General features: G+C 40.9%; 1 protein-coding gene across 5 annotated transcripts in view; it reads right to left on the bottom strand.

Moving 5' to 3' along the window:
- The window catches only part of CTNNA3 (catenin alpha 3), a 1,751,094-nt gene that overhangs the window by 1,654,205 nt on the left and 71,694 nt on the right, over positions 1–25,195 (bottom strand). For all 5 annotated transcript variants that reach the window (XM_033940460.1, XM_033940462.1, XM_033940461.1 and 2 more), the window contains exons 4-5: positions 20,216–20,382; positions 5,232–5,351 (exon numbers count right to left, since the gene is read on the bottom strand). In XM_033940460.1, the coding sequence (XP_033796351.1) occupies positions 5,232–5,351; positions 20,216–20,382 (287 nt within the window). The remainder of the gene's footprint in view (positions 1–5,231; positions 5,352–20,215; positions 20,383–25,195) is intronic.

The raw sequence follows: 25,195 nt of genomic DNA, 5'->3' as shown, positions 1-25,195 counted from the left end.
CCCGGAGGGATTTCCAAAACTTGACAGTTTGTCTGGGTTTTGGAAGTCCCTGAGCTCAGGACTGCATCTGGAGGGTATCTGCACATGCAAGGCCATCGATGTGATGATGTCACACGCATGCATGTGTGGGGCATCATCGTCTCGACATCCACGCACACACAGATGTCCTCCAGATGCAGCCCTGAGCTTGGGGAAGGAGAAAAGAGCTTAGTTTGGGGCTGAGGCAGGGCTGGGGGTGGAACAGGGCGGGGCTGGAGGCGAAACAGGGCGGGACCAAGTGTCCTCTATTTTTAAAGAGGAAATCTGGTAACCCTATGAAACACTAACTTAATAAACATACATTGGGTGTGGGAGGATTGTAGTTATAAATAAAGTTTTTCTAGAAAAAAAAAGTGCAGGTGCTCACATACAAGTCCATTAGTCCAGCCTTACAATGAGAGATGAGCATCCAAGAAGCGTCCCCCAAAATGGTCATAACCCTGCCCTTCCCCCCAACCAGCCACAGAGTCTATGATCTCAAGAGACGCCAAAAGGTCAGGTTTTGAGGATATTACTAATAAATATTGTGGCCCCTCTGAAACTGCCTCTGCTGCAGAACTGAGGATATGGGATTTTTCACTGAGTTGTGTGAGATAGTAAAGAGTAGTGGGTGGAGTTGGAGGCCTCTTTGCCTGAGTGGGAGCGGGGGGGAGATATAAAAGGGGAGGACGGAGTGAAATCAAGGCTTTTGGTTGACCTGATCTCCCGCCAGAGCCCTAAGACCAAGGGAGACTCCTGAAGTGTTAATTACTGCTACTACTATTTATTATTTCTATAGCGCTACCAGACGCATGCAAGAAACAGTCCCTGCTCGAAAGAGCTTGCAGTCTAATTATGATGGACACAATGGACAAAATGGTGAATCAATATAAGCTGCTCATGTAGGGAAATACAAAGGGATGAAGAGGTAGAAAAGGTAGAGGACTATAGCGGGAATGATGAACAAATATGGTGCTTTACCAGTTGGTAAGGTTAGGACTTAAAACACAGCTTCAAAAAAGTGGGTTTTAAGCCTGGATTTGAATACGAGATGGACAGACCACAGCTTTCCATTAAATTTTACATATATTAGACAATATGAAATTTCTTTACCAGAGAGACATTTTCCTTCATTATTATTATTAACCACTTAGCCATTTTTATTTTATCCAGATTTGCTCCTCATCCAGTCACAGCTTTTATTTTCATACCATTTGCAGATCAGCCATATTTGTGAATTGAGTAAACTTTTTATTATATTCAGATATGTGGTCTGCATCCAAGAGAGCATTTTTCAACTGAAGTAATACCTACCCTCTTCTTAAATGCCTCTTTTCACTGAAAACTCATGCCTAATGATCACCCTAATGCCATCCCCCCCAAAAAAAAATCCAGAAACTAAGGGCTCATTTTACGAAGGTACGCTAGCGTTTTTAGCGCACGTACACGATTAGCACGCGCTAGCTGAAAAACTACCGCTTGCTTAAAAGGAGGCGGTAGCAGCTAGTGTGCGCTAAAACCGCTAGCGTACCTTTGCAAATGGAGCCCTAACTCTTACATCACAGAAAGATGGAGTTGTTTTCTATTGTATTTTAACTTGATGGTGTTTCTTTAAGAAAGGGCTACCTAGCGACCTGATTTATTCAACTTGTTATCCCGGTCTATGTCTATGCAGAAAAAAAAGTTTGGTAAATCAGGCCTTAAGTCTATTAAAAAAATCAATTTATTACAACAATGCAACAGATCATTCAGATACCAAGGACAGCATATTGGGTGTGACAGCTTGCTCCCTGCTATTCTCATGTTCTCTTCTCCAAGCCATGTATCTGTATCTGCACAGTAATTTATAAACTAGTCTATAGAAGTGTCTCTAGCTCTCTGTATGCACACATTTATCGACATCTCAGAACTGAGAAAAAAACAAGCTATGACTTATAAAAGCACATAAGACTTGAAGTAAGTTTGGAGGGCTGGTGCCTCCATGAGGTGAATTAAGCTGTTGCCTGAAGCGCCAAGATTCCGGGGGGGGAGGACGACAGTAAAAAGACCTGCGGTGTCCCTAATGATCAACAGCGGGCAGATATTTTTATTTCTATCCCTCCCCTAGGCTATATTGAACACTTCCCCTGCAGACAAAGGCTCAGTCTTTCAACATGATCCACAAGATCCCATAATCTTGCAGCTCATACTACGAGACTGTCCCTATGTGGCAAAGGAAACTGATGTGCTATTAAGTGCCTTTTCTCCTGCTGATTACAAGGGCTGAGCTCCTGGGGGAGAAGGGAAATCTATAATTCTGTCTGTTTCCTTTTTGCTGTCCTCAGAACCTTGGTCATATTCAAGTGGCCTTCTTCCTATCAAGCTACTAATAGATGGAGGACAGGCTAAAAAAATTGAATAAGTCAATAAATAGGTTGCGACAGGGATCGGGATGGGGGTAGAAGGAGGTTCACATAGGGTGCTCCATATCCTTTCATCAGCCCTGCAGGATTGATAAAGAAAAATGAACTGTTTGGGCAATGTCAGGGTGAAGGTCATCACTGCAGTACATTAGCAATATTGTCTTAGCAACAGAGTGCTTTGGTATGTGATAACAGGGTGCCTCTACAAAATGTCAAGTTCACACTAGTCCTTTTAAAAGTTTCAAGATTTTTTTTCTCTTTCGAACCACTAACAAATCTGATGAAAGGAAAATAACTCTTAAAAGCTACTCACAAGTCAATTGACTTAGCCCAGAACAAATGTATTGCTGTTGAATTGTATATTGACCCTTATTTTCACCTATCCAAGTGAACTGTCGCAGTAACCAAACAACTTTGCTCATTCAACAAAGAACATTGATAACAACATAGTTCTAGATCAAAACTAGAACAATCAATAAGTCAACATCCCGCTAATCAACACCCTTTAGGAGCAATTACGAATTTAAGAAAAGACCAATTCAGACTCTCTTGGTCACCACTGCTCTCATACAGAAAGGGAGATAATCTTCAACATACCCTGACATAGGAGGTTCACTTCTATCCTGGTATGCACAACATTAACACATTTGGAGGCAGTACACCGTGAAAGGCAGATTAACACCAGAAGATACAAAAGCTAACACACTGGTTGAATTCTGCTTTTTTCAAGACACTGCTTTTCTCCAGAGAAGAGATGCAGAGAAAAAGAGAAGGCCTATTGAACGGTGATAGAATATCCTCTTGGAAAGAGTGGATACAAATTAATCCCCCAACACTGAGGCCACAGTGGTCAACAAATTTGATCCAGATATTCAATGCCAGTCAAAATTCAATATTGGGGTCACATGTGCCCCTGACTCCACCTCTAGACCACCTTGGCACTAACCGGATTGTGCCATGGTGGTCTATTCTTGTTTATTCTTAGTTAATCGCATACTCAGCAGCCCGCTGGTAAATGCTGTTGAATATGTGCTATCAACTGAACAAAAGCCTTCCTACCCAGTTAAATCCTTCCCAATATCTACCCCTAATATAACAATGTGGGAAAAGCCTGAGAGTATTTGTGTTGCCTGGTAGACATGTCAACATGTTTGTAAAGAGAAAATAAAATCTGAAAAATTAGTCATGTTCTTGATCTGGTTGGCTCTGATTCTAAGTGAAATGGTTCTATAAAGCCCACCTATAGTTAGATACCAATATCAACACTGATTTTATTAATCCTAGGCGCCCATTATAGAATCATGCTCAGTGTCACATAAGCATGCTTAGGCGGCACTTAACATTCTAACATTTAGGCATTCCCAATTTATGCCAGAGTTGTCTATGCCTAAAGTTAGATGACACTATCAGAGCCTAATGGCACCTGATTTACAAAGAGGTGTCTAACTAAAAAAATATGCTCATGACCCACCCTCTAACCAAGCCCACTTTTAGTGTAGGTGCTTTGGTCTAGGTGTCTACTTTTTATAGACTCGAGATTTTTGAGTTAGGTTTCAATTAAGTCTAATTAAGGCCAATTGTGAGGTGTTGAGTGTCAATATCAGCAATGATTAAGCCTATTAATTACAGTAGGTGCTAATATCGGCACCTAACTTTAAGTGGACTTTAGAGAATCAGGGCTTTTGTGTATAATATTGTCAGAAGAGAAGCCAACAGGTGTAGTTTGAGAACCAGATAACTTGAATATCATTACTAATTCTAAGCTAGAGATAGTAATATGTTCAAAGTGCAATATACTGAATTAATATCTAGATTAGTGGTTCTCAACTCAGTTCTCAGACACACCCAGCTAATCTGATGTTCACAATATCCAAGCTAAATATGAGGCAGACATGCAAGTTTATCTCATGCATTATTATCACTGGTCGGGTGTGTTGACTGACCTAGAAAGATAAGGGATTCATTTCTTTCACATATACTGCATCTTTTCCAATGTTCATAATATCAGCGCCTCACCTCCACATCGAACAATGTTTAGAACTGTTGTCAAGAGGTAACTTATACAGTCTCAGATCATCAATAAGCCAGTGGAATACTTTAAAACTGAAGAAAAGTCCACATAGACCATAAACATACCACCTTTTTCTCCCGCAGATTCAACAATGCTCTGAGTTGTATGCAGTCATTCTAAAATCATCCAAAGAGGTCAGATAGGGCAGTGGTGTAGCAAGGGGGTAAGAGGAGTGGTTTTGCCCTGGGCGCCATCTTCCTCAGGACACCAGCACCCTCCTCATCTTTGCCCCCCTCTCCTTTCCCACTCCTCCCTCTGCTATGCGCACGCACCTTCCCTTCCCTGTACCTTTAAAACTTTGGCACGAGCAGCCACCAACTTGCTGCCCACATCGGCTTTGGCACTCTCTCCGATGTCACTTCTGGGACCCATGCCTAAGAAGTTAAATCAGAGAGAGCACCAAAGACGACACGAGAAAGTAAGTTGGTGGCTGTTCGAGCTGAAGTTAAAAAGGTATGGGGAAGGGGCGCATGGCAGGGGGAGCGGGGGGAGGGGCACCACCACCCCTGGCGCCGCTCACCTTCACTATGCCACTGAGATATGGTTAGGGAATCTGTCATGCAGTGGAAGACATTGATTACAAAATGACATAAAATCCTTTAGTGAGTATCTGGAGCCTTCTTTGCACTTATAAATATTCTTTGTAACTAGTAGCACATGATCACCATTTTAGCAGAATCGTATTTGATTGATCTTCAATGTTGAGCCAGATATTAAAACCAAAACTTATTTTAACTTACCTGCTGACGTTTGTAAGTCAAGCAATCTAGTGCCTCCAATTCTTCACCAAACTTCTGATACTTTTTCTGTAGTTCTGATTTGTCAGATGCACTTTGAAGGGATTCGAATGTCCTTTGGAACTGAGATTGGAGAAAGAAAGGAGTATGGCATTGAGTAATAGTGAGGTGCAGTGGTTAAAGCTACAGTCTCAGCACCCTAAGGTTTCGGGTTCAAACTTTGCGCTGCTCCTTGTGACCCTGGACAAGTTACTTAATCTTCCATTGCTTCAGGTACATTAGATAGAGTATGAGCCCACTGGGAGAAATAGGGAAAATGCTTGAAGGACCTGTATATAAACCACTCTGAATATGGTTATGTAATTACAAAAAAAAAAAAGCAGTATATAAGTCCATATCCCTTATCCCCCTTAATATATAATACAGTATATAGGACTAGATTCAGTAAATGATATTCAAAAATCAGTACTGAATGGTTTTCTATAAAAAGCACTCTGGATGGGAGCCCTTTATAGAATGGCACATAGCACCAAAATCCATGGCATTTATACCAATTGAAACCAAGTGTAAATTCTTACACACAAATTGGGCACAGAATTCTATAACACTATAAGCATTTTAAAGGAACATCCCTTACCTACCCACATCCATCCGATTGTTATACTCTCATTTCAGATCTGCATAGAAACATCTAAGCGTTATAGCTTTTGGCACGGTGCTACATAGGCTATTGATAAATAAATTGAATGCATGCATTATGGACCCTAAAATGACAAACTGGATTAAAAGCTGGTTAAGTGCAAGGAGACAAAGGGTAGTGATAAATGGAGTTTGCTTAGAGGAGAATGTTGTTACTACAGTGCCACGGGGATCTGTCCTTGGCCCAGCTCTATTTAACATCTTTGTGAGTGATATTGTGGAAGGACTGTCTGGCAAAGTTTGTCTTTTTGCGGATGAAATCAAGCTATGTAATAGGGTAGACACCCTGGAGGGTGTGGATACCATGAGGCGGGATCTGGCGAAGCTTGAAGAATGGTCTAGTAATTGGCAACTAAGATTTAATGCTAAAATATGCATGGGCATGCACTTGGACTGCAAATACCAGGAGAATGGTATAGTATAGAAGACAAAGAACTTCTGTGCACAGAAGAAGAGCATGATTTAGGGGGAATTGTGTCTGATGATCTCAGGGTGGAAAAACAGGTAGAAACGGTGATGGCCAAAGCCAAGAAGATGCTTGGGTGCATAAGGAGAAGAATGGACAGTAGGAAAAGGGAGGTGATAATGCCATTGTATAAGTCTCTGGTGAAGCCCCATTTGGAATACTGTGTGCAATTTTGGAGACCCTACCTTCAAAAAGACATAAAGAGAATGGAGTCTGTCCAGAGGGCTGCTACAAAATTAGTTAGTGGTCTTTGTCATAAATCATATGGGAACAGACTTAGAGAACTTAATATGTATACTCGAAGAAAGATGGAAAAGAGGAGATATGATAGAGGCGTTTAAATATCTCCTTGGAGTTAATGTATAGGAGGTGAGTCTTTTTCAAATGAAGGAAAACTCTGGAAGGAGAGGGCATAGGATAAAATTAAAAGGTGATAGGATCAGGAGTAATATAAGAAAATACCGTATTTTTTACATTATAACACGCACCTGATCATAAGACACGCCCTAGATTTAGTGGAGGAAAACAAGAAAAAAAAATATTCTGAACCAAATTGTGCACCCAGCCTCCCTCACTCCCTGCCAGGCTCTGCATCCTGTCCCCCCTCCCTGCCAGGCGCTGTACCCTGTCCATCTTCCCTGCCAGGAGACTATTCCACACATCTACCACCGTATTTTTCGCTCTATAAAACACACTTTTTTTCCACCCAAAAATTGGGTGGAAATGTTGGTGCGTCTTATGCAGCGAAGATTACCCCCCACCCCCACCCCGAGATCCTTTTTCTCAATAATTGAGATTTAAATTGAAAGTGCTTTGATAACAACAAAACTACAAAAAGGATGGAAAACCTGAACAACTGAACACTGAGGGCTCCTTTTACAAAGCCGCGCTAGCAGGTTTAACGCGTGCAACTTTTCATCACGCACTAACCCCTGCGCTGGCCGAAAAACTACCGGAAAGATGTGTTGAGAGTTGAGTCGGTTCAGTGAATGGCTACCAGGATGGTCTTGGGGCTCAGGGATCTCACGTATGAAGAAAGGTTAAAAAAACTGCGGATGTACTCACTGGAGGAGCGAAGAGAGAGGGGGACATAATTGAGACCTTTAAATATATCACGGGGCGTATAGAGGTGAAAGATGATATCTTCAGTCTTACAGGGCTCACGGTAACCAGAGGACACTCGCTGAAAATCAGGGGAGGGAAATTTCAAGGTGATGCTAGGAAGTACTTCTTCACCGAAAGGGTGGTCGATCATTGGAACGAGCTGCCTCAGCAGGTGATTGAGGCCAACAGCGTGTCAGATTTTAAGAGAAAATGGGATATTCATGTGGGATCTATAGGGGAGTAAGAATCAGGGAGTGGGTCATTGGTATGGGCAGACTCGATGGGCTATGGCCCTTTTCTGCCGTCAATTTCTATGTTCTATGTTTCTATGCTCATGAGGAGGCGGTAGCGGCTAGGGCGGACAATGGCGCGCGCTAAACCACAAGCGTGGCTTTGTAAAAGGAGCCCTGAATCTTATAAAGAGAGGCACAGATTAGGACTTTTCATCTTGGAGAAAAGATGACTGAGAGGAGATATGATTGAAATTTATGAAACTATGAGTGGGCTAGAATAGCTTATTGGGTTTTTTTTAACATAAAACTGCACAAAAAACAAGAGGACATGCCATGAAACTAATCATGGATGTTGTGGAAGACAGGTGAAGGAGGGATGGAGGAGTTAATGATGAGTGAAGACAAAGTGATGTATGTGTGGGGGAGGGGAATGGAACAAGCAATATGTCTGAGAGAATTGCAGAGGAATCAGTGTGTTGGCAAGAGGGGAAAGAGGGGTTGTGCGAAGAAGGGATGAGAACAGGATATTAACAGGGTGTTAAAATGTGCAACATATTGATGGGGCAATTATGCCTATGTGCTGATAGATTGAAATTTTTAAAAATCATTGAAAATGCAGTTATTTGTATATCTTTCTTTTTTTTTTATCTTTATTGATTTTTAATCTGAAACAGTGCCATACAAATAAAAAAACAATAAATTTTATATACATTGCACTATTAGCCGTATAGGTAACATATATATTATTCAAAATTTTCTAGAATTCCTATATTTAATGGTAACATAACATATCATAGTATATATTATAAAGTGAAGAGAATAAAGTTACCCAAATTTGACAATCAATATTTATTTCCCTCCCTCTAACCCACCTCCCCCATGGATGTGTAAAAGGTAAATATGCAAAAATAAATAAATAAACATTATTATAATTTCACAAATTTAGTCAATGGGCTCCAAACTTTATTAAATAAACTACTAAATCTCCTACATTCCGCATTAATTAAACTAAACTAAACCTTAAGTTTATATACCGCATCATCTCCACGGGAGTGGAGCTCGACACGTTTACAAAGCTAAAAATATAGGAAGAGAGAGGGGAAAGATTTACAAGGGGATATATAAAGAGGGGGTGAAACAGAGGAAGAGATGTTATATGTTAGAGAAAAGCCAGGTTTTCAGTTGTTTTCGGAATAGTTGGAGGGAGCCCAGGTTCCGCAGCGAGATAGTGAGATCGTTCCAAAGGCCCGTGATTTTGGAGAGGAGGGATCTTCCCAGTTTTCCTGCGTGGAGGATGCCGTGTAGAGAGGGGAAGGATAGTTTATGTCTGTGGGCTGATCTGGTGGTAGCAGGCGTCAGGGCGAGGAAGGATAGGGGGATTAGGGGCGGAAGGATGCCGTGAATGATCTTGAATGCCAGGCAGGAGCATTTGAAATGAATTCTGGAGAGTACTGGGAGCCAGTGAAGATTGGTAAGTAGTGGGGAGACGTGATCAAATTTGCGTTTAGGAAAAATCAGCACAGTTCCGGAGCGTCGTTAGGGCTGGGAAGTTGTTTCCGGTGGTCGGCTCCGGCTATGGAAGAGCGCGATATCCCCTGACCTGAGTCGGCGTTTGTTGTTGTGGCGATAACGTTGCGCGGCACTCCGAGCCACTTCCTGAAGAGCGTCTTGCAGAACGGGGTGGGCAGATACGTCTGTCAGCTCAAACGCCTGACCTTCGTCTTTAGCCATGATGCGTTGACCTCGCGTGGCGTCAGAGACTTTATAGAAGAAAAAGTGGTTGATTTTGCTAAACAGAATCCTAGCGTTGTGGTATATGTAACACAACAGAGATGTGATGTTCCCAAACTGACAGCAGAATACTTGAATGGAAACATGAAGGAAAAGGCTATTAACTGCAAAACTGCAGATGAAATTATGGAACTTGTTAAAAAAATGGTGAATCAGTCTGGCCTTGACATTATCCGTATTCGTAAATCATATCACACAGATAGTCCCAGCATTCAGGGCCAGTGGCACCCGTTCATCAACAAGCCAACTTCTCTGACATTAAAGAGCTTTGAGAAAATTAATCAAGGGATGGAAGCAAATCCATAAATAAAATAGGAGGAAATAAAAAAAAAAAAGGAAAAATCAGTTTGGCTGCAGTATTCTGGATAAGCTGGAGTCTGCGAAGACTTTTTTTTGTTAGGCATAAATAAATGGCATTACAGTAATCGAGTTTGGATAGGATAATGGATTGTACAAGGACGGTGAAATGCTTTTGGTGAAAATAGGATCTAACTCTCCTCAGCATGTGGAGGCTGAAAAAACATGATTTTGCCAGGAAATTCAGGTGATCGCTGAAGGAGAGGGAGGAATCGATAGTGATGCCGAGGACCTTGCTTGAGAAATCAAGGTGCAGAGCAGGGCCTGTGGGTAGTGTGAAGAGGGTAGGCAGGTGAACTAATTTTGGGCCGAGCCAGAGTAATTTTGTTTTTGATTCATTTAATTTCATCTGCACAGAGATGGACCAGGCATGAAGTCTCATTATGCATGAAGTGATGTTCTCTTGGAGGTTTGTAAGGTTCTGATCTGTTTCGAGGAGGATAAGGATATCGTCTGCATATGTGTATAGTGTTTCAAGGGGGAATAGTTTGAGGAGCTTCAGAGAGGTCATATAAATGTTGAAGAGAATAGGAGATAGGGGAGAATCCTGTGGGACACCACAGGAAGGTGTCCACGAAGCAGAATTGGAGCCGTTTGCGTTGACAGTGTAGGAGCGAGCGCGAAGGAAGTTAGAGAACCACTTTAGGACAAAGGAGTCTATTCCTATCTCAGAAAGTTGGTAGATTAGTATGTCATGGTGCACTACGTCGAAAGCCGCGGAGAGATCGAACTGTAGAAGAACGGCAAATTTGTTTCGAGCGTGTAGTTGTTGCACCTTTGATATCTGTACATAGTACACAGATTCACCCACCAAAAAGTGTAACTTATTCTGTCACGGTTTTTCTAATTACTCGTGATCAATTGAACTGATATACCTGTCATGATCATAAAAAGACAGTTCTTATATTTATCTAAAGTGGTTTTCACATGTATATTGTTCCACATATTATAGCTTCATATAATAGTGGAACATTTGAATCCAGAACCAGATTTATTTGTCCCAAGATTGACTTCCAAAATATAAGTATAAATGGACAAAAATACAACAGGTGATCTAAAGTCCCTATATCAATATGACAATGCCAACATCTATTAGACTTAAAACTATTTTATTTAACCGAACTGTGGTCCAAAAAATCCTATGCAACAAAAATAACCACGTTTGTCTCATAGATGCTGACGCCGTACATTTCAATCTCCAAGTCCAAATTCGTGGCCAACGAGACACATAAATATACTGTTTTATCTCGATGCTCCAGATGTCTCTAAGACTATTTTTTGACTTTTTATTCAAAAATCCAAAAATCAATTTGTACCACTGGGCAGCCTGATGTCCTACTAGATCAGTTTGGTAGCAAAGGATCTGCAGGATAAAATAATTTTTAAAATTTTTCCATTCAGTGAACCCACTCTGAATAGCCTGCTTCAACTGCAACCACTTATATTGTTGAGAATTTAAAAGTCCAAATGATTGTTGCAGTTGTGAAAAATCAAGCAGATTTCCATTAGATACAACATCATCTAATGTCCGAATACCTGCCTGCATCCTTTCAAGTAAGGAAAGATTTCTATTTGTACAAACAATAGATAGAAGTAGGCAAGAAATGTCATGAAAACTCAGTTTTTTGTAATGTTGATTTTATGCTATCTATGTTTTGTACAGGTGCTCTGTCTAGATATAGATAGAGAATGCTATGGGTTAGGGTAAAAAAAAACCAAATATAAAATAAATGTCATAAAAGAAATTGGACTAGAAAATGAGATCAAAGAGAGAAAAAAGGCAGGAAGAAAATGTCTAAAAGAAAATCTATAAGAGGACAGGAGAGGGGAAAGGAAATGTATCAGAATTGACAATGAATAAAGAATAGTGATAATATGAAGTATAAATAAAAGAATACAGAAAACATGAAAGAAACCAAAGTAGGATCAGAAGAAAACAACAAAGGAAAAGAGAAAATCATTAAGGCCCCCTTTTATTAAGCTGTGCAAGGGGTTTTTTTTTATCGCAGACCGCTGTGGTAAAAACTGCGATTAAAAAAACCCTTACACTTGATAAAAGGGGGATAAATATAAAGCCTTGAAAATATCTGATTGAAAAATATTATATCAGTTTACTGATTTGAATGTCAGCTTTGAGAATATGAATATGCACCATCTCCGATATCTCTATAATTAGCACTGTGAAGAAGGAAAGGCATTTCTGTTCTGGCTGGCATTACACATCATGAAAAGTCTGGCATTTTAAAGTTTATAGCTCGGTTTTTGCCTTCACATTTCAGTTTCAAATCGATGGCCCTTTATTCTATGTTTAGTGAGAGTCTGTTTATGTTCTGTTTGTGACTTACTGTAGATGAGGTATTTGGGTGTAATGTCTGTGCAGAAATCTATAGTAATAGCAGGTATGTGTGTCTGTTCTGTAGTCTAGTATAATGTTTGCAATGATGTTTTTTCCAAAAGCTCTATCTAGTTGGAGGGGGCAGGGCTATGTGAGGGCAGTGCTATGGTATAGACCAGGGGTATGGCAATTCCAGTCCTCGAGAGCCACAGGCAGGTCAGATTTTCAGGATATCCACAATGAATATGTACGAGATGGATTTGCATGCACTGCCTCCTTGAGATGCAAATCTATCTCATGCGTATTTATTGCGGAAATCCTGAAAACCTGACCTGCTTGTGGCTCTCGAGGACTGGAATTGCCTACCCCTGGTATAGACAGTGTCCCCCCCAACCTCTGGGGTAAGGTGGTCCCTGCACTCTGCATGTGGGTATCAGCACCTTTTTCCCTTTAAAAAAACAAAAGCAAGAAAAGCAGATAGGGGAAATTCTCAAAAGGTCACCTACAATTAGGCCCCAGGATGCTGCAGGTTGAACACAAATTCTATGTTAGCAATTCTGTGTGTAATTGCCATTATAGAATACGGTCGTCTGCAGTTATACACCTAAATTTATGGGTGAGCACTTACAGCAGCTCAGTGGGTGGTGTAAATGCTCACACCTATCAGTAGTTTGGTGCAAAAGAAATAATATTCTAGAACCTGTGCATGTAAGTGCTGGGTACTCCCCTGACCTTCCCAAAGATCCACCATTTGTGGGTCCAGACTGAGTTTCATTTATATGAGGTTTGGGCATTCAGTAATATTGCCTCAGTTAGGTAGTTCTTTTTATTTATTTTAAAAATTTCTAAACCATTTTAAACCAAAACGGTTTATAGAACTGTTAAATACATAAAATTTTAAAGCAAATAAAGAAATAAAACAGAAGGATTCAATTCTTTCAGGAAATCAGCAAACAAGGAAGGTCACGCATTTACAAATAATAGTTTTTTAAAGACAGGAGCCTGAGTGGGTCAAATCATTGAGTGTGATGGTAGGAGGTTTTGATATGAGGTTTAAGAGCAACAGCGAGGGAACAGTCTTATTATGCATATTTGTTCAAGTTTATTTAGATTAAGCTTTTGTAGTGATGTTGTGGTGCTGTGACATTGTGTTACCATCATATCATGACATGATTGTCTGGTGAGCAGTGTTTATGATAGATTTGAGAAGACTAGGACTGCAATTATCTGACTGTATAGATCTGTTCCTTTGTATGTTTTACAATATCTGAGCAGCTCTGATAATTGGCATTGTGACATCATCATTATGTTGTGATGTCGTGACGCGGCTGCTTTGATTTTGGAGCATATCACCTTTATTGGATCAGAGAGCAGGAAGAAACTGCAGCAAAGAGCAGAAGAAAGAGTGTTAGCTTCAGTGCTCAGTTGTAGGACACATACTGTAGACTTACTAATGTGCAGTGGCGTACCTAGCATATGTGACACCTGGGGCCCATCATTTTTTGACACCCCCCCAATCTGTATGAAAACATGATATTTTAGTAAAAATCCACACGTCACACATGAGTACCTAGGAAAAGGCAGCATCTTACATACTGCAATGAGCAGTACATCAATGCACCCATTGTAAAACTAAACAAGCCAAACTAGTATAGATCAATCCTGCAGTCAATCCTAACAAAAAACCATGTCTTTCGAACACACAAAACACTTTCTCCTAGTATGGAATATGTAATCACAAACTAACCCCTCCCTCTGTTACATAACTGTAGTGCGGATTTTAGCCAAGGAGGTAACAGCTCTGACGCTCATAGAATTCTGAGCATCAGAGCTGCTACCACCACGGCTAGCGCTAAAAAACGCTCCACAGTTTTGTAAAAGGGGGGATAAAATAGAAATACATAGACAAAGGTTAAATTGAATCAGCAAGAAGCTGGACTCTGCATACAATGCAACACCACAGAAACAGTGACACATGTCTCCTAAAGCAATAAATAAATAGAAAATTTTTGTTATACCTTTGTCTTCTCTGGTTTCTGCTTTCCTCATCTTCTTGTAACTCTCTTCCTTCCATCCACTGTCTGCCATCTCTCTTCCCCTATATGGCATCCTCTCTCCTTCTATGCCCCTTCCAGAAACTGTATGCCTCCCCCTTCCATCTCTCCTTTCACTCCCATTGGTCTGGCATCTCTCGCCTTTCCTTCCCTCTCCCATATCTCTCCTCTGCAATCCCTTTCCCTTTTTCCCTCATTTTCCTTTTCAATTTATTTTCTGCATCTGTCTAGATTACGTTCTTACTACCCTCTCATCAATTTCTTTTTTTTACTGCCTACCTAAAACTTGCCACCTCTTTCCCTCACCCCTCCAGTGTTTCCCTAACTCAATCCTTTTTTCCCCATCATGTGCCCTCTTTTTATTTATCCCCTTCTTCCATCATGTACCCTCTTTCTCTAACCCTTCCATCTAGTACTTTCTCCTCTCTCTGTCCACTTCCATCCAGCGTCTACTCCCCTCTTTCTCTCCTCCTATTTCCTTCCTGCATTTTCTCCCTTATCTCTCCCATCTGCGCTTCATCCAGCATAGGCTCCCCACTATCATCCAATGTCTGCCCTTTCTCTCTCCATCCACCCTTCAATCAGCATCTGCCCCCTTTCTTTCCCTCCAATATTCCTCTCCCCTTATGTCTCTCCCCTTTCTCTGTACATGAATTCCATCAGCACCACCCTTCCATATCATCCTGCCCCCTTTCTTTCCCTCCACCACTCTTCCATTCCAGTAGTCCTGCTCCTTTCTCTCCCTTCATGCAGCAAGGTCCCGTGATAACTGTAGCTGCCGGCTGCCAGTCCACCCCACTCTAACGTACTTGCTCTGGAGCGGACTCGGCAGCCTCATGCTGGAAGGTCCCGTGATGACTTGTCTGCTGGCTCTGCTCCGGAAGAAGCAAGTTACATCGAAGGGGGTGGACCCAGCAGATGCAGGGAGTTGCAGCAAAGTCCCGCATTGACTGCGTCTGCCGGGTCCACCCCCTTCGACGTAACTTACTTCTTCCGGAGCAGAGCTGGCAGACGAGTCATTGCAGGACCTTCCTGCACCTCAGCGCGGCTGCCGACTCTGCTGCAGAGAAAGTAAGTCAGAGGTAACATGACCATTTATTTTTTTCATCAAAAGGGGACATCTATTAATTGACTGTGTATCCTTTCTTTCATTTCTTTCTTTCTGCACTCAGGCCCAACGATTGTCCCTTTCTATTCCCTCCCTCCTTCCTTCCCATGTTCTTAGTGCCCCCAGTGCCTACTTCTCGTGTCCATAGTGCCCCCAGTGCCTCCGTCCCGTGTCCATAGTGCCCCAGTGCCACTGTCTTGTGTCCTTAGTGCCTCTGTCCTGTGTCCAAAGTGCCCCCAGTGCCTCCATCCTGTGTCCATAGTGCCCCCAGTGCCTCCATCCTGTGTCCATAGTGCCTCCAGTGCCTCCATCCCGTGTCCATAGTGCCCCAGTGCCTCTGTCCTGTGTCCATAGTGCCCCCAGTGCCTCCGTCCTATGTCATTAGTGCCTCTGTCCTGTGTCCATAGTGCCCCCAGTGCCTCCATCCTGTGTCCTTAGTGCCCCCAGTGCCTCTGTCCTGTGTCCTTAATGCCCCCAGTGCCTCCTTATGTCCCCCACTGCCTTCCAGATTTTGTCCACCCCCAAAGCCAGCCTGTCTGCCTGCCTACCTATCTCCCTCCCTCTCTGCCGCGCTAAAGCCAGCCAGCTTGCCTGCCTACATCCTTCCCTTCCTGCCACAGAAAAAAAAAACAGCCTCTCTCCTTCCTTTCCCCCGGTCCGCGCCGCTGCAGTCTTACCTCCCCGCTGCTGCTGCTGCTGCTGCTGCTGCTAATCGCCGACAAGAAGTCTTCTTTCTGACATCAATTCTGACGTCGGAGAGGACGTTCCGAGCCAGCCAGGCAGTGATTGGCTGGCCCGGAACGTCCTCTCCGACGTCAGAATTGACGTTGGAAAGCAGACTCCTTGTCGGCGATTAGCAGCAGCAGTGGGGAGGTAAGACTGCAGTGGCGTGGACCGGGGGAAAGGAAGGAGGTGCAGGTCCAGTTGCACAGTAGGGCAGGAGGACCCGGACCTGGCCGGCTGTGCACCCCCCCAAGGCGTGCACCCTGGGCCGACCTCCCCCCCCCCTTTGTACGCCACTGCTAGTGTGTAATAGGAGTTGGTCAAATGGGTCACAGACATTGATTGGAATGACTGATGTGTGTATTCATGACTCTGTTTATGTTTTATTTGATAGGTTTACTTGTTTAATGGCACCAAGCTAAAACAATAATTGGTCCCCTGATGATGCTTCAGTGAAATGGGTCCCCATTGGGATTTAAGGCAGATAAGTGTTTCACCTTTAAGCACTTTTATAGTATTTGAGTGACCTGTGTTATTTTATGGTGAAGTACAATATTGCACATTGTATTAGATGGAAAGGGGTAGTTTTTTTCAATCCATAATTGACACCTACCCGCTTCAGTATGTCATATGCTGTAATTTTACTGATAAATTGGACATAAGTGCAGGTGTATTAGGTTTTTTCCAGCACCATTTAAGTTAAAAAAAATTTTTGTTGGTTTTCTAGAGACAATTTTTAATAATAATAATAATTTATTTTATATACTGCCATACCAAAAGTTCTAGGCGGTTTACAACAGTTAAGACTAATACATACAATACAGATGAATAATTCAAAATTAGAATACATCTAATGAATCGGTGAGATTAAATGCATACAGTATGGGTAAAATACAGCAATTTAAAATAGAATTAAAAGGTAATTAAATTGAGAAACAGAATACATTAAGATACCAGCCTGTCAAATAATTGTGTCTTTAATTTGTTTTCTAAAATTAAGACATAATTATTCGACAGGCTGGTATCTTAATCTTTTTACACTGAGTTTCAATAATTGCAGGAAACATCCAAATCATAAGCCATTTATAACTCATTTTTTTTTAACTCCTTATTTTGTATATATATATTTTTGGAACTCATTTAAATTTTCTTTCAGCTATGGACACGTTAAACATTTAAAGTTCTTCTGTTTTCAAGCAGTTTTTGTAAAGTAACATCTGTATGCTTTATAAGAATGAATGGAAGTGTTCCTTTAGCTGGGTAAGCAGTGTTTTGACAGGAGCAGCATCGTGACATCATGAGCATCATGACGTCTCGAACAGCTCCCCATCACTACGGTAGCAGGGAGTGCCCTCCGCAGGGTATAAGAAATTTCAAGAAGACGTCTGCTGTCAGCTAATGACAAGCCTGAGAGTTTGTTCTATTTGATTCATTGCAGAAAGCAGACGCTTAGCAATATGGACTCCTGAAGAAGCAGCAAAACAGGGTGCCTCATTGAGTTCAGAAGCATCAACATTTGTCTATGATTTGGTCATACTGTTCATACGTATTTGTTAAACACACTACTAAAGTTCTTAAATTTCACATAACATCTAAGGACAAGCATTTGCACCAGCTATAGGACTGCTGTAAGATTTTGTCTTAATGTGCATGTGCTATTGGCCATTTGCACTAATATGCTATAATAGAAAGGATCAGCTCAGTTTGTTAATAGAATAAAGATAAATGATATTTAACGAGCACCTATGGTGTGTCCCCTGTTACAGAATTACTCTCTAAGGGAGCAGTATTCTTTAGGTTACACAAATAAGGGGGAGCCCTGTCTTTACCCCATTTTGAATATATAGTAAGCTTTTGTAAAATTGTGCTTAGTATGTCCATGGACATATGCACACATATGTACATAACTGTTAATATGTTTAACATTTACGTGTGAATGCTTAGGTTATAGAATTGCCCCTTATGTGCACATTTTCTGTGCAGTAAGTGAGTGGGGTGTACTGAGCATGCTCATAACAGTTACCACACAGCCTTTACACTTACTGCACATTAATTATTATTTTTTTTTTTTTATATTAAAGCATAGTAAATGCGAAAATATACTGCATTTTAGTAAAAGGGCCCCTACGGTAAAAAAAAAAAAGTAAGGGTTTCTAAGTGTAGGAGCCTGAAGCCATATAAAACCCATGGCTGGATGTCATTTGTTATTTATCATCTGTATCAGAAATTTAAATAAAATTGATTGAAATTGGAGAGAAAACAAACACACAGAAGCACAATAAGTCTGTCAAATCAATTTCTCTGTAGGAAACTAAGCTAAAAAGAGTCAATCTAAAATATTTAAAAAGTAAATTTAAAAAACATAGGAAGGGCAATTTGAAAATGTACCGCCTACCCTATTTATAGGTAAAATTAATGCACATACAGCAGACCCTCAATATTCGCAGGGGCAACGTGGGGCAGGATCGTCCTATGCTCCTGCCCCGTGCAGAGCCATAATCAAAATGGGAACTCACGGCAGCCATTTTGATGATGGCTCTGCACGGGGCAGGAGCGTAGGACAATCAATCCTGCCCTGCGTCACCGCTAGACCACCAGGTGAGGTCTGGGGAAGATCCGGGATACAGCATTTCTAAAAAACCAAAAATTGCGAATAAATGAATCCGCGGGTACTGAAACCACGGATTTGGAGGGGGTACTGTATTGGACTGGATTTAGTAAATGGTGTAGAAAAATAGGCACCTGAAAAAATCAGTGCTCAGTGCTCTCCTATAACATTGCTGATCCACCCCTGCCCTCCCAGGCCATGTACTCTTTTGGGTTGCATGTTATGGGATTTGGACACCCAGGCTTATAAAATAGTAAACAGCCAGATGCTCAAACAACACCTAATTGGTCTGAACGAGCATCAATAAGTGATTATTAGCATCCAATTATTGATGTTAATTGGCTCGTTAATCAGTTAGGATGTGAGCACATCTCTGGACTGCGCCCAGATTTGGGCATCATTTATAGAATCTATTGGACAGCCATTTCCACCTTTTCTGGCCTGCCGAGGAAAAAGTTTCTGAGACAGGATTATTGGATGGGATTTGAGTAGGATTTGGAATTCTGCATAAAGTTTTGAATGTTCAAACTATGCATATTTTAACGTAGAAAATATATGAAAATGTTGCTAGGTATAAATGTGCCTGGTACTTTCCATGGGATAATTTTCAATTTGAAAGAAAGTGCGTACTACGTGCACATACATTTTCATCTCCACCGGTTATAAAATAACCCACAAACTGAAAATTACCCCCAAATTCTGTATATGACACCTAAAGTTGCGTGCTTACATCAGTATATGTAGCCAATGTACATGCATAACTTAATTAATTAATTGGCCTAATCGGTGCCAGTAATTGGCAATTAATACTTTATAAATAAAGATAATTGGGACTAATTAAAAGTTATGCACACAACTCGGAAAGCATGATTCCATAAAATGTATATACCAGTTGCAGTGTGCAAATTTGAAAAGGAGGATGGCCTGAGGAAGATTGGGGGGCATGTACATTGGTACCCCTCCCTCCCTCCCTCTGGCCCCCAAAGCAGCAGACAACCAGTTCTGACAACACCCCCCCCCCCCTTCACTTACCCAAAGCAAGAGCAGCAGCCGGTGAGCAGAAGCAGCACCGTAAACAGGCTGCTTTTGGCCAACCCCAGTAGGGCCTTTCCTCTAACTTAGCAGAGGAAAGGCCTTGGGGGGATGATAGAGTGAGGTAGGAAGGGAGACAAAACTATTTTTACAGTAAATCTCAAGCACCCAGAAACTACAGTTATCCAGCATCCACCAATCCCCATGGGTGTCGAATAACAGAGTTATGTGTCATTTTTTTTTTCTCAGTAATATTAGCAAGAACATGAGAAAAGTAAAGATGATATTTTAGGATAGTAAATGAAAGGTAATCAACTACCGATGAAATAGCTTTCTACGAAGTATCTGTATATGTCTGTATAATATAGACTTCACTGTTTATTTTCAGTGTGCAGTTTCTGCAGTACAGTCTCAGTAAAGTATGACCTCGATTCATCCTGTTGTGAGTCTTGTAAAATCTGGATGAGCTGCACTTACTGCTGTTATATGCTGCAGGAGGTACATGACATCCAGCATGTCTGCTAGGATCAGAAGTCTGGTCACAGCAGTAAGAAGAGTCCGAGCAGCTTGTGCAACGGCTTCTCTCTTAGGCAGGTTGCAAGAGTCTTTGGTAAATTCTTTTGCTGTTTTTTTCAGGGCTTCACCTGAAAAAAAAAAATGGTGTCAGAAAGCCTTCTGCTTCAACAGCCTAATAATATATTATAGCTTATCAAACGGTAGTTTATAATCTTCACTTTTACAGCATCCACATTAGATGGCTCTAAATTGTACACTGTTCTACTGAAGATTGGTTATGCTCACTTGTTTTTAGACTGACTAGCTAGTAAGAGGGGAAGAACATTATTAATATCTAGTTACAGCTGAGTGAACAGAGGCTCAGAGAGATGAAATGACTTGACCAAGGTCAATGGCGGAAACAGGTCTAGAAGCTGTGCACATACCATCAACTCCCTTAAGAGTCTGATCCATTCAAGTTCAGTGTGGCCTTTGGAGGACGAGTAGAGGAAAATATTTGGATATAATCAGCTAAGCAGCATTTCCAAAAAAAAAAAAAAAAAAAAGCTATTCATGAGATAATTGGCCAAAAATAAAGGAAAGCACTTATCATGGCTTGAAAAAAAATATACCAGCAATTGTGAAGTACAGAGAAAAGATTTATCACAGACTCTCTTCGAACGCTCCTTACTCCAACCAGAAACATGCCCGCAGATGCTCATTCACTCAAATGAACACTCTTTTTTTTTTTCCAGCAGACATAAACATATTTGATCCAACATGAGCCAGGACTAATCCCAAGTCAGTGTGCTATCCCATCTATGTTTGAATGTTGAGAATACAAAGATTCTCTTTGTCTCATCCACCCAGGATTCTGTTTCTGCTACCTCTGTGGGATTGGCAGATGTGGATGTCACCGTATTACAATCAGTTAGGAGCCTCAGAGTTTTTGCTGGATTCAATTTTATCTTTTTGTGCTCATTCTGAAGCAGTAATAAGACGTTCTTATTTTAAGATTGCTGAGCGTTCAATTCTAGTCTCCTTATCTCAAGAAAGATATAGTGGCATTAAAAAAGGTTCAAAGAAGAATGACCAAGATGATAAAGGGAATGGAACTCCTCTCATAAGAGGAAAGACTAAAAAGGTTAGGGCTTTTCAGCTTGAAAAAGAGACAGCAGAGAGGAGATATGATTGAAGTCTACAAAATCCTGAGTGGAGTAGAATGGGTACAAGTGGATCAATTTTTCACTCCGTCAAAAATTACAAAGACTAGGGGACACTCGACCAATGGAGGAAATATTTTTTCACTCAGAGAATAGTTAAGCTCTGGAACGCATTGGTAGAGGTTGTGGATAGCATAGCTGGTTTTAAGAAGGGTTTGGACAATTTCCTGGAGGAAAAGTCCATAGTCTGTTATTGGGAAAGACGTGGGGAAAGCCACTGCTTGCCCTGGATCGGTAGAATGAATATTGCTACTCTTTGGGTTTTGGCCAGGTACTAGGGACCTGGATTGGTCACCGTGAGAACGGGCTACTGGGCTTGATGGACCATTAGTCTGACCAAGTAAGGCTATTCTTTTTTCTTTTTTTTTTAATTCTTTATTCATTTTTAAACTTTCATCAAGTGTACAAAAATTTATAATAAACACAATTAATTTAACCACTTGAACATCTTATCATTATAACCTATAAATACAAATGTAACCCCCCCACCCTCCCTCAAAGCCCATAAATCATTATAAGATCATATGCTTGAAACCCTCCCCCCCCACCCAATACTAAGTGGTATATAATTAATAGAAAAATGGCATTTAATCATGACAAAAAGATGTTAATGGCTCCCATATTTTAATAAAATTTTTATAATTTCCCTTCTGTACCGCTAATGATCTTTCCATTCTATATATGTGACATAATGAATTCCACCAAAAATTAAAATTAAGTCTCCTATAATCTTTCCAATTATTAGTAATATGTTGGATGGCAACTCCAGTCATGATCATTAAAAGTTTATTATTAGACGATGATATCTGACTCTTTTTTCTCATAGACATTCCAAATATCACAGTATCATAAGATAACGCTACATGGTTTTCCAATAAACAATAAAGTAAGGCTATTCTTATGTTCTTAAATGCTTACCTAAGTTTCTGCTTCTCCAAGACACTTTGGCCACCTAGATAACAGAATGATAAATCTTCAAATCTAAGACCTTTTGCCATACACTGACCAGCTAATAGTTTATCTGGAATCTCTCTTTAGACAACTTCTGTGTTCCATAATTCTTGTCTTCAACTTTCTCTTATTCTTCCCTACATATAAGAGCTTGCAAAAGCCTAAAGCCACATATATCACATTTCTTGTTTCACAGTTTGAAAAATGTCTCAGAAAAATTTTAATCCCAATTCCTGGATGGACAGAGGTTTACTGCACCTACCACATCTGTAATATACTACATAATTGTTTGATTTCACATTGAGAGGTGGCAGGGAGGATGGAGCAATAAATTCCTTTAAATTCCTACCTCTAACATATGAAATCATAAGTCCCTAAATTGCTACTGAAGTGCTTTTAAGATAGCGCCGACAATGGCGCTGGTTACAGAATCTGGGCCATATTTTATAAAAAGCACCTTAACTTAGATGCTGGTAGGCACCCTACCTGCACTTAAGTAAAAAACGCTATTTAAATGACGTTTTAAAACAATTTTCTAGGAGCCTACTGATACCTAGACAACAGCAACGGAATCATGCCTCCAGAGGCACCTACCATCAGCTAAAGCCACCATAGGCATGGCTAACTCCAGAAGTAGCATTAGGCATCGGTAGGTACTTCCAGAGGCGTGATTAACATCAAAGGTAGGTGCCAGAAATGTAGGCCTTGAATACCCTGGACTATATTTCCGGCACCTACCTTTCCCAGAGGCGCAATTCTCTAAATGATGCCATCGTGTAACTGACACGCGATCGGCAGCCACTTTTAAAGCAACCACCGACAACAGCGCCATTTAGAGAAACCGGGCCTGATTCTATAAACAGTGCCTAACTCAGTAGGTGCCTATCAAAATCATCTAAATCAAGTTAGACACCGGTAGGTGTCTCCAACTTAAGAACCAGTATATTAAGCAAAGGGGTTTTTTGGTCTAAAATACCAGTGTCTAACTCAGTCCATGCCCAAACTCTGCCCCTAATCATGCTTACTTTTTGGGTAGGTGCTGGTAGTCATCTCAGCGTAGACACCTACATGGCACCTACCGAGTTAGATGCCTAGCAGATAAAACATTTTTTTAAATTCTTTTAACATTTCTTAATGGTGCTGTCAATTATCAGTGCCAATTATCCAATTTTAAAAATTAAGTTAGACACCTCAGTAGGCATCGCAATCTGGGCACCTAGTGGTAGAGTCAGGGCCTTGGTGCCACTTGTTTCCTAGAAACTAAGAGCTCATACAGTAATCCTGTGCTATCCGGTTAGTAATGTACGAGTGCTGATCGAAAAGTAATGAAACTGGTTTTTATAAATTCAGAATCAGATGACTCCACAGGAGCTGAACATTTTCCAGAAATGATTCAACAACATGCAGTAGACTGTTTTGCGACATCACTTTTAGCGCTACAGCTGTGGAGTTTTTCACAGAAATTACAGGGCACTATGTCTGAGCTATATGGAGGATGTTCCAGTGTTGTCCTATTCATTTCTGTTAGTGCTGCCAATGGAACAGCAGCAACATGTGGCCGGTATTGTCTTGCAGTAAAATCCACTGTTTCATCAGCAAATGTGTTCATTTCTTCCTCATGGCTCCACGCATATGGTTTTAGGACATTTGCAAAGTAGTCTAATCTAATCTAATCTTTGGTTTATAAACCCAGTCATCTCCCGGTGGAGTTCGACTCGGTTCACATATAATTGAGACTAGAGTACATAGCAGAAAACATAGGAGAAGGAAGAACTAATTAAAAACTAAAATACATAAGAAAAGCATAAGAAAAATTACTATAATATTATCATTTCGTTGAGACTGTAGTTAAACCATTTAAAAATTGCGAGAACAACAAAGTTTTCAGGAATTCCACAGCCAAAAAACTGCAGCACTGCTAATTATTTCATCACCATATGCTTGCCGTATGCCATATGCTGCTCTTTTCAAGTTTAACACAAAATTCAATTGCACACCCCTGGCATACTCTCACAGGCACAACTCCCTCATCTGCCATCATGAAATGTACGAAGTTCTTCCTCTCACTGTGACCCAACAGTGAAGACCACGGCAGCCTAACTACAGTTTCAGAAACATGGATCTATGAGCTTCACAAGAACCAGCACAGTGTTATCACGTCTACTTCTTGGAAAGAAAAACAAGAGGCAGTCTCCTTACTTTTCAATCAGCCCTCGTACTTGTGCTAACTAATTAGTGCAGGAACACCTCCTGATAAGACCTCTCCCAAAAATAATGGAACATTTTTTAGTTAATGCTAAAATGGCACTTATCGCCAGGATGCCTGAGTATGTCCCGCAATACACTATTTTAAGCTAAGTTAGATGCATGTTAGCACCTTAGTAAAAGGGCCCCTAAATGACTTCATTAATTCCATTACCTTTATATTTTTTATATATCTTTTATGAAGCCTGATAGCGTGGGCCAATATGGTAAATGTTCCAAAGCTCATAGGGATTAAATGGGCAACAGAACATTTGCCACATGGCACTCATTAGCGCCACTTTGTAAAAGGGGGGCCTTAGTTATTTAGAAGAGCATATTGCCCCCTCTCCTGTCTTCTTTTCAGTGAATAGATCTATATTATGCACTATATAGGTGGAAGTGTATGTTTTGCTAGATGAAGACTGAAGGCACAGGTTTCTGGAGAAAAGGGAGGGGCTTGTTTAAAGAAAGAGTTCTCCTTGATTAACATTGTATCTGTCAAGGAACTGTAGACAAAACATGACTATTTCATATCTCTTTTTGA

This window comes from Geotrypetes seraphini, chromosome 4, assembly GCF_902459505.1.
Source record: "Geotrypetes seraphini chromosome 4, aGeoSer1.1, whole genome shotgun sequence".
NCBI lineage: Eukaryota > Metazoa > Chordata > Amphibia > Gymnophiona > Dermophiidae > Geotrypetes > Geotrypetes seraphini.
This window is presented reverse-complemented; position numbering and strand designations above follow the sequence as displayed.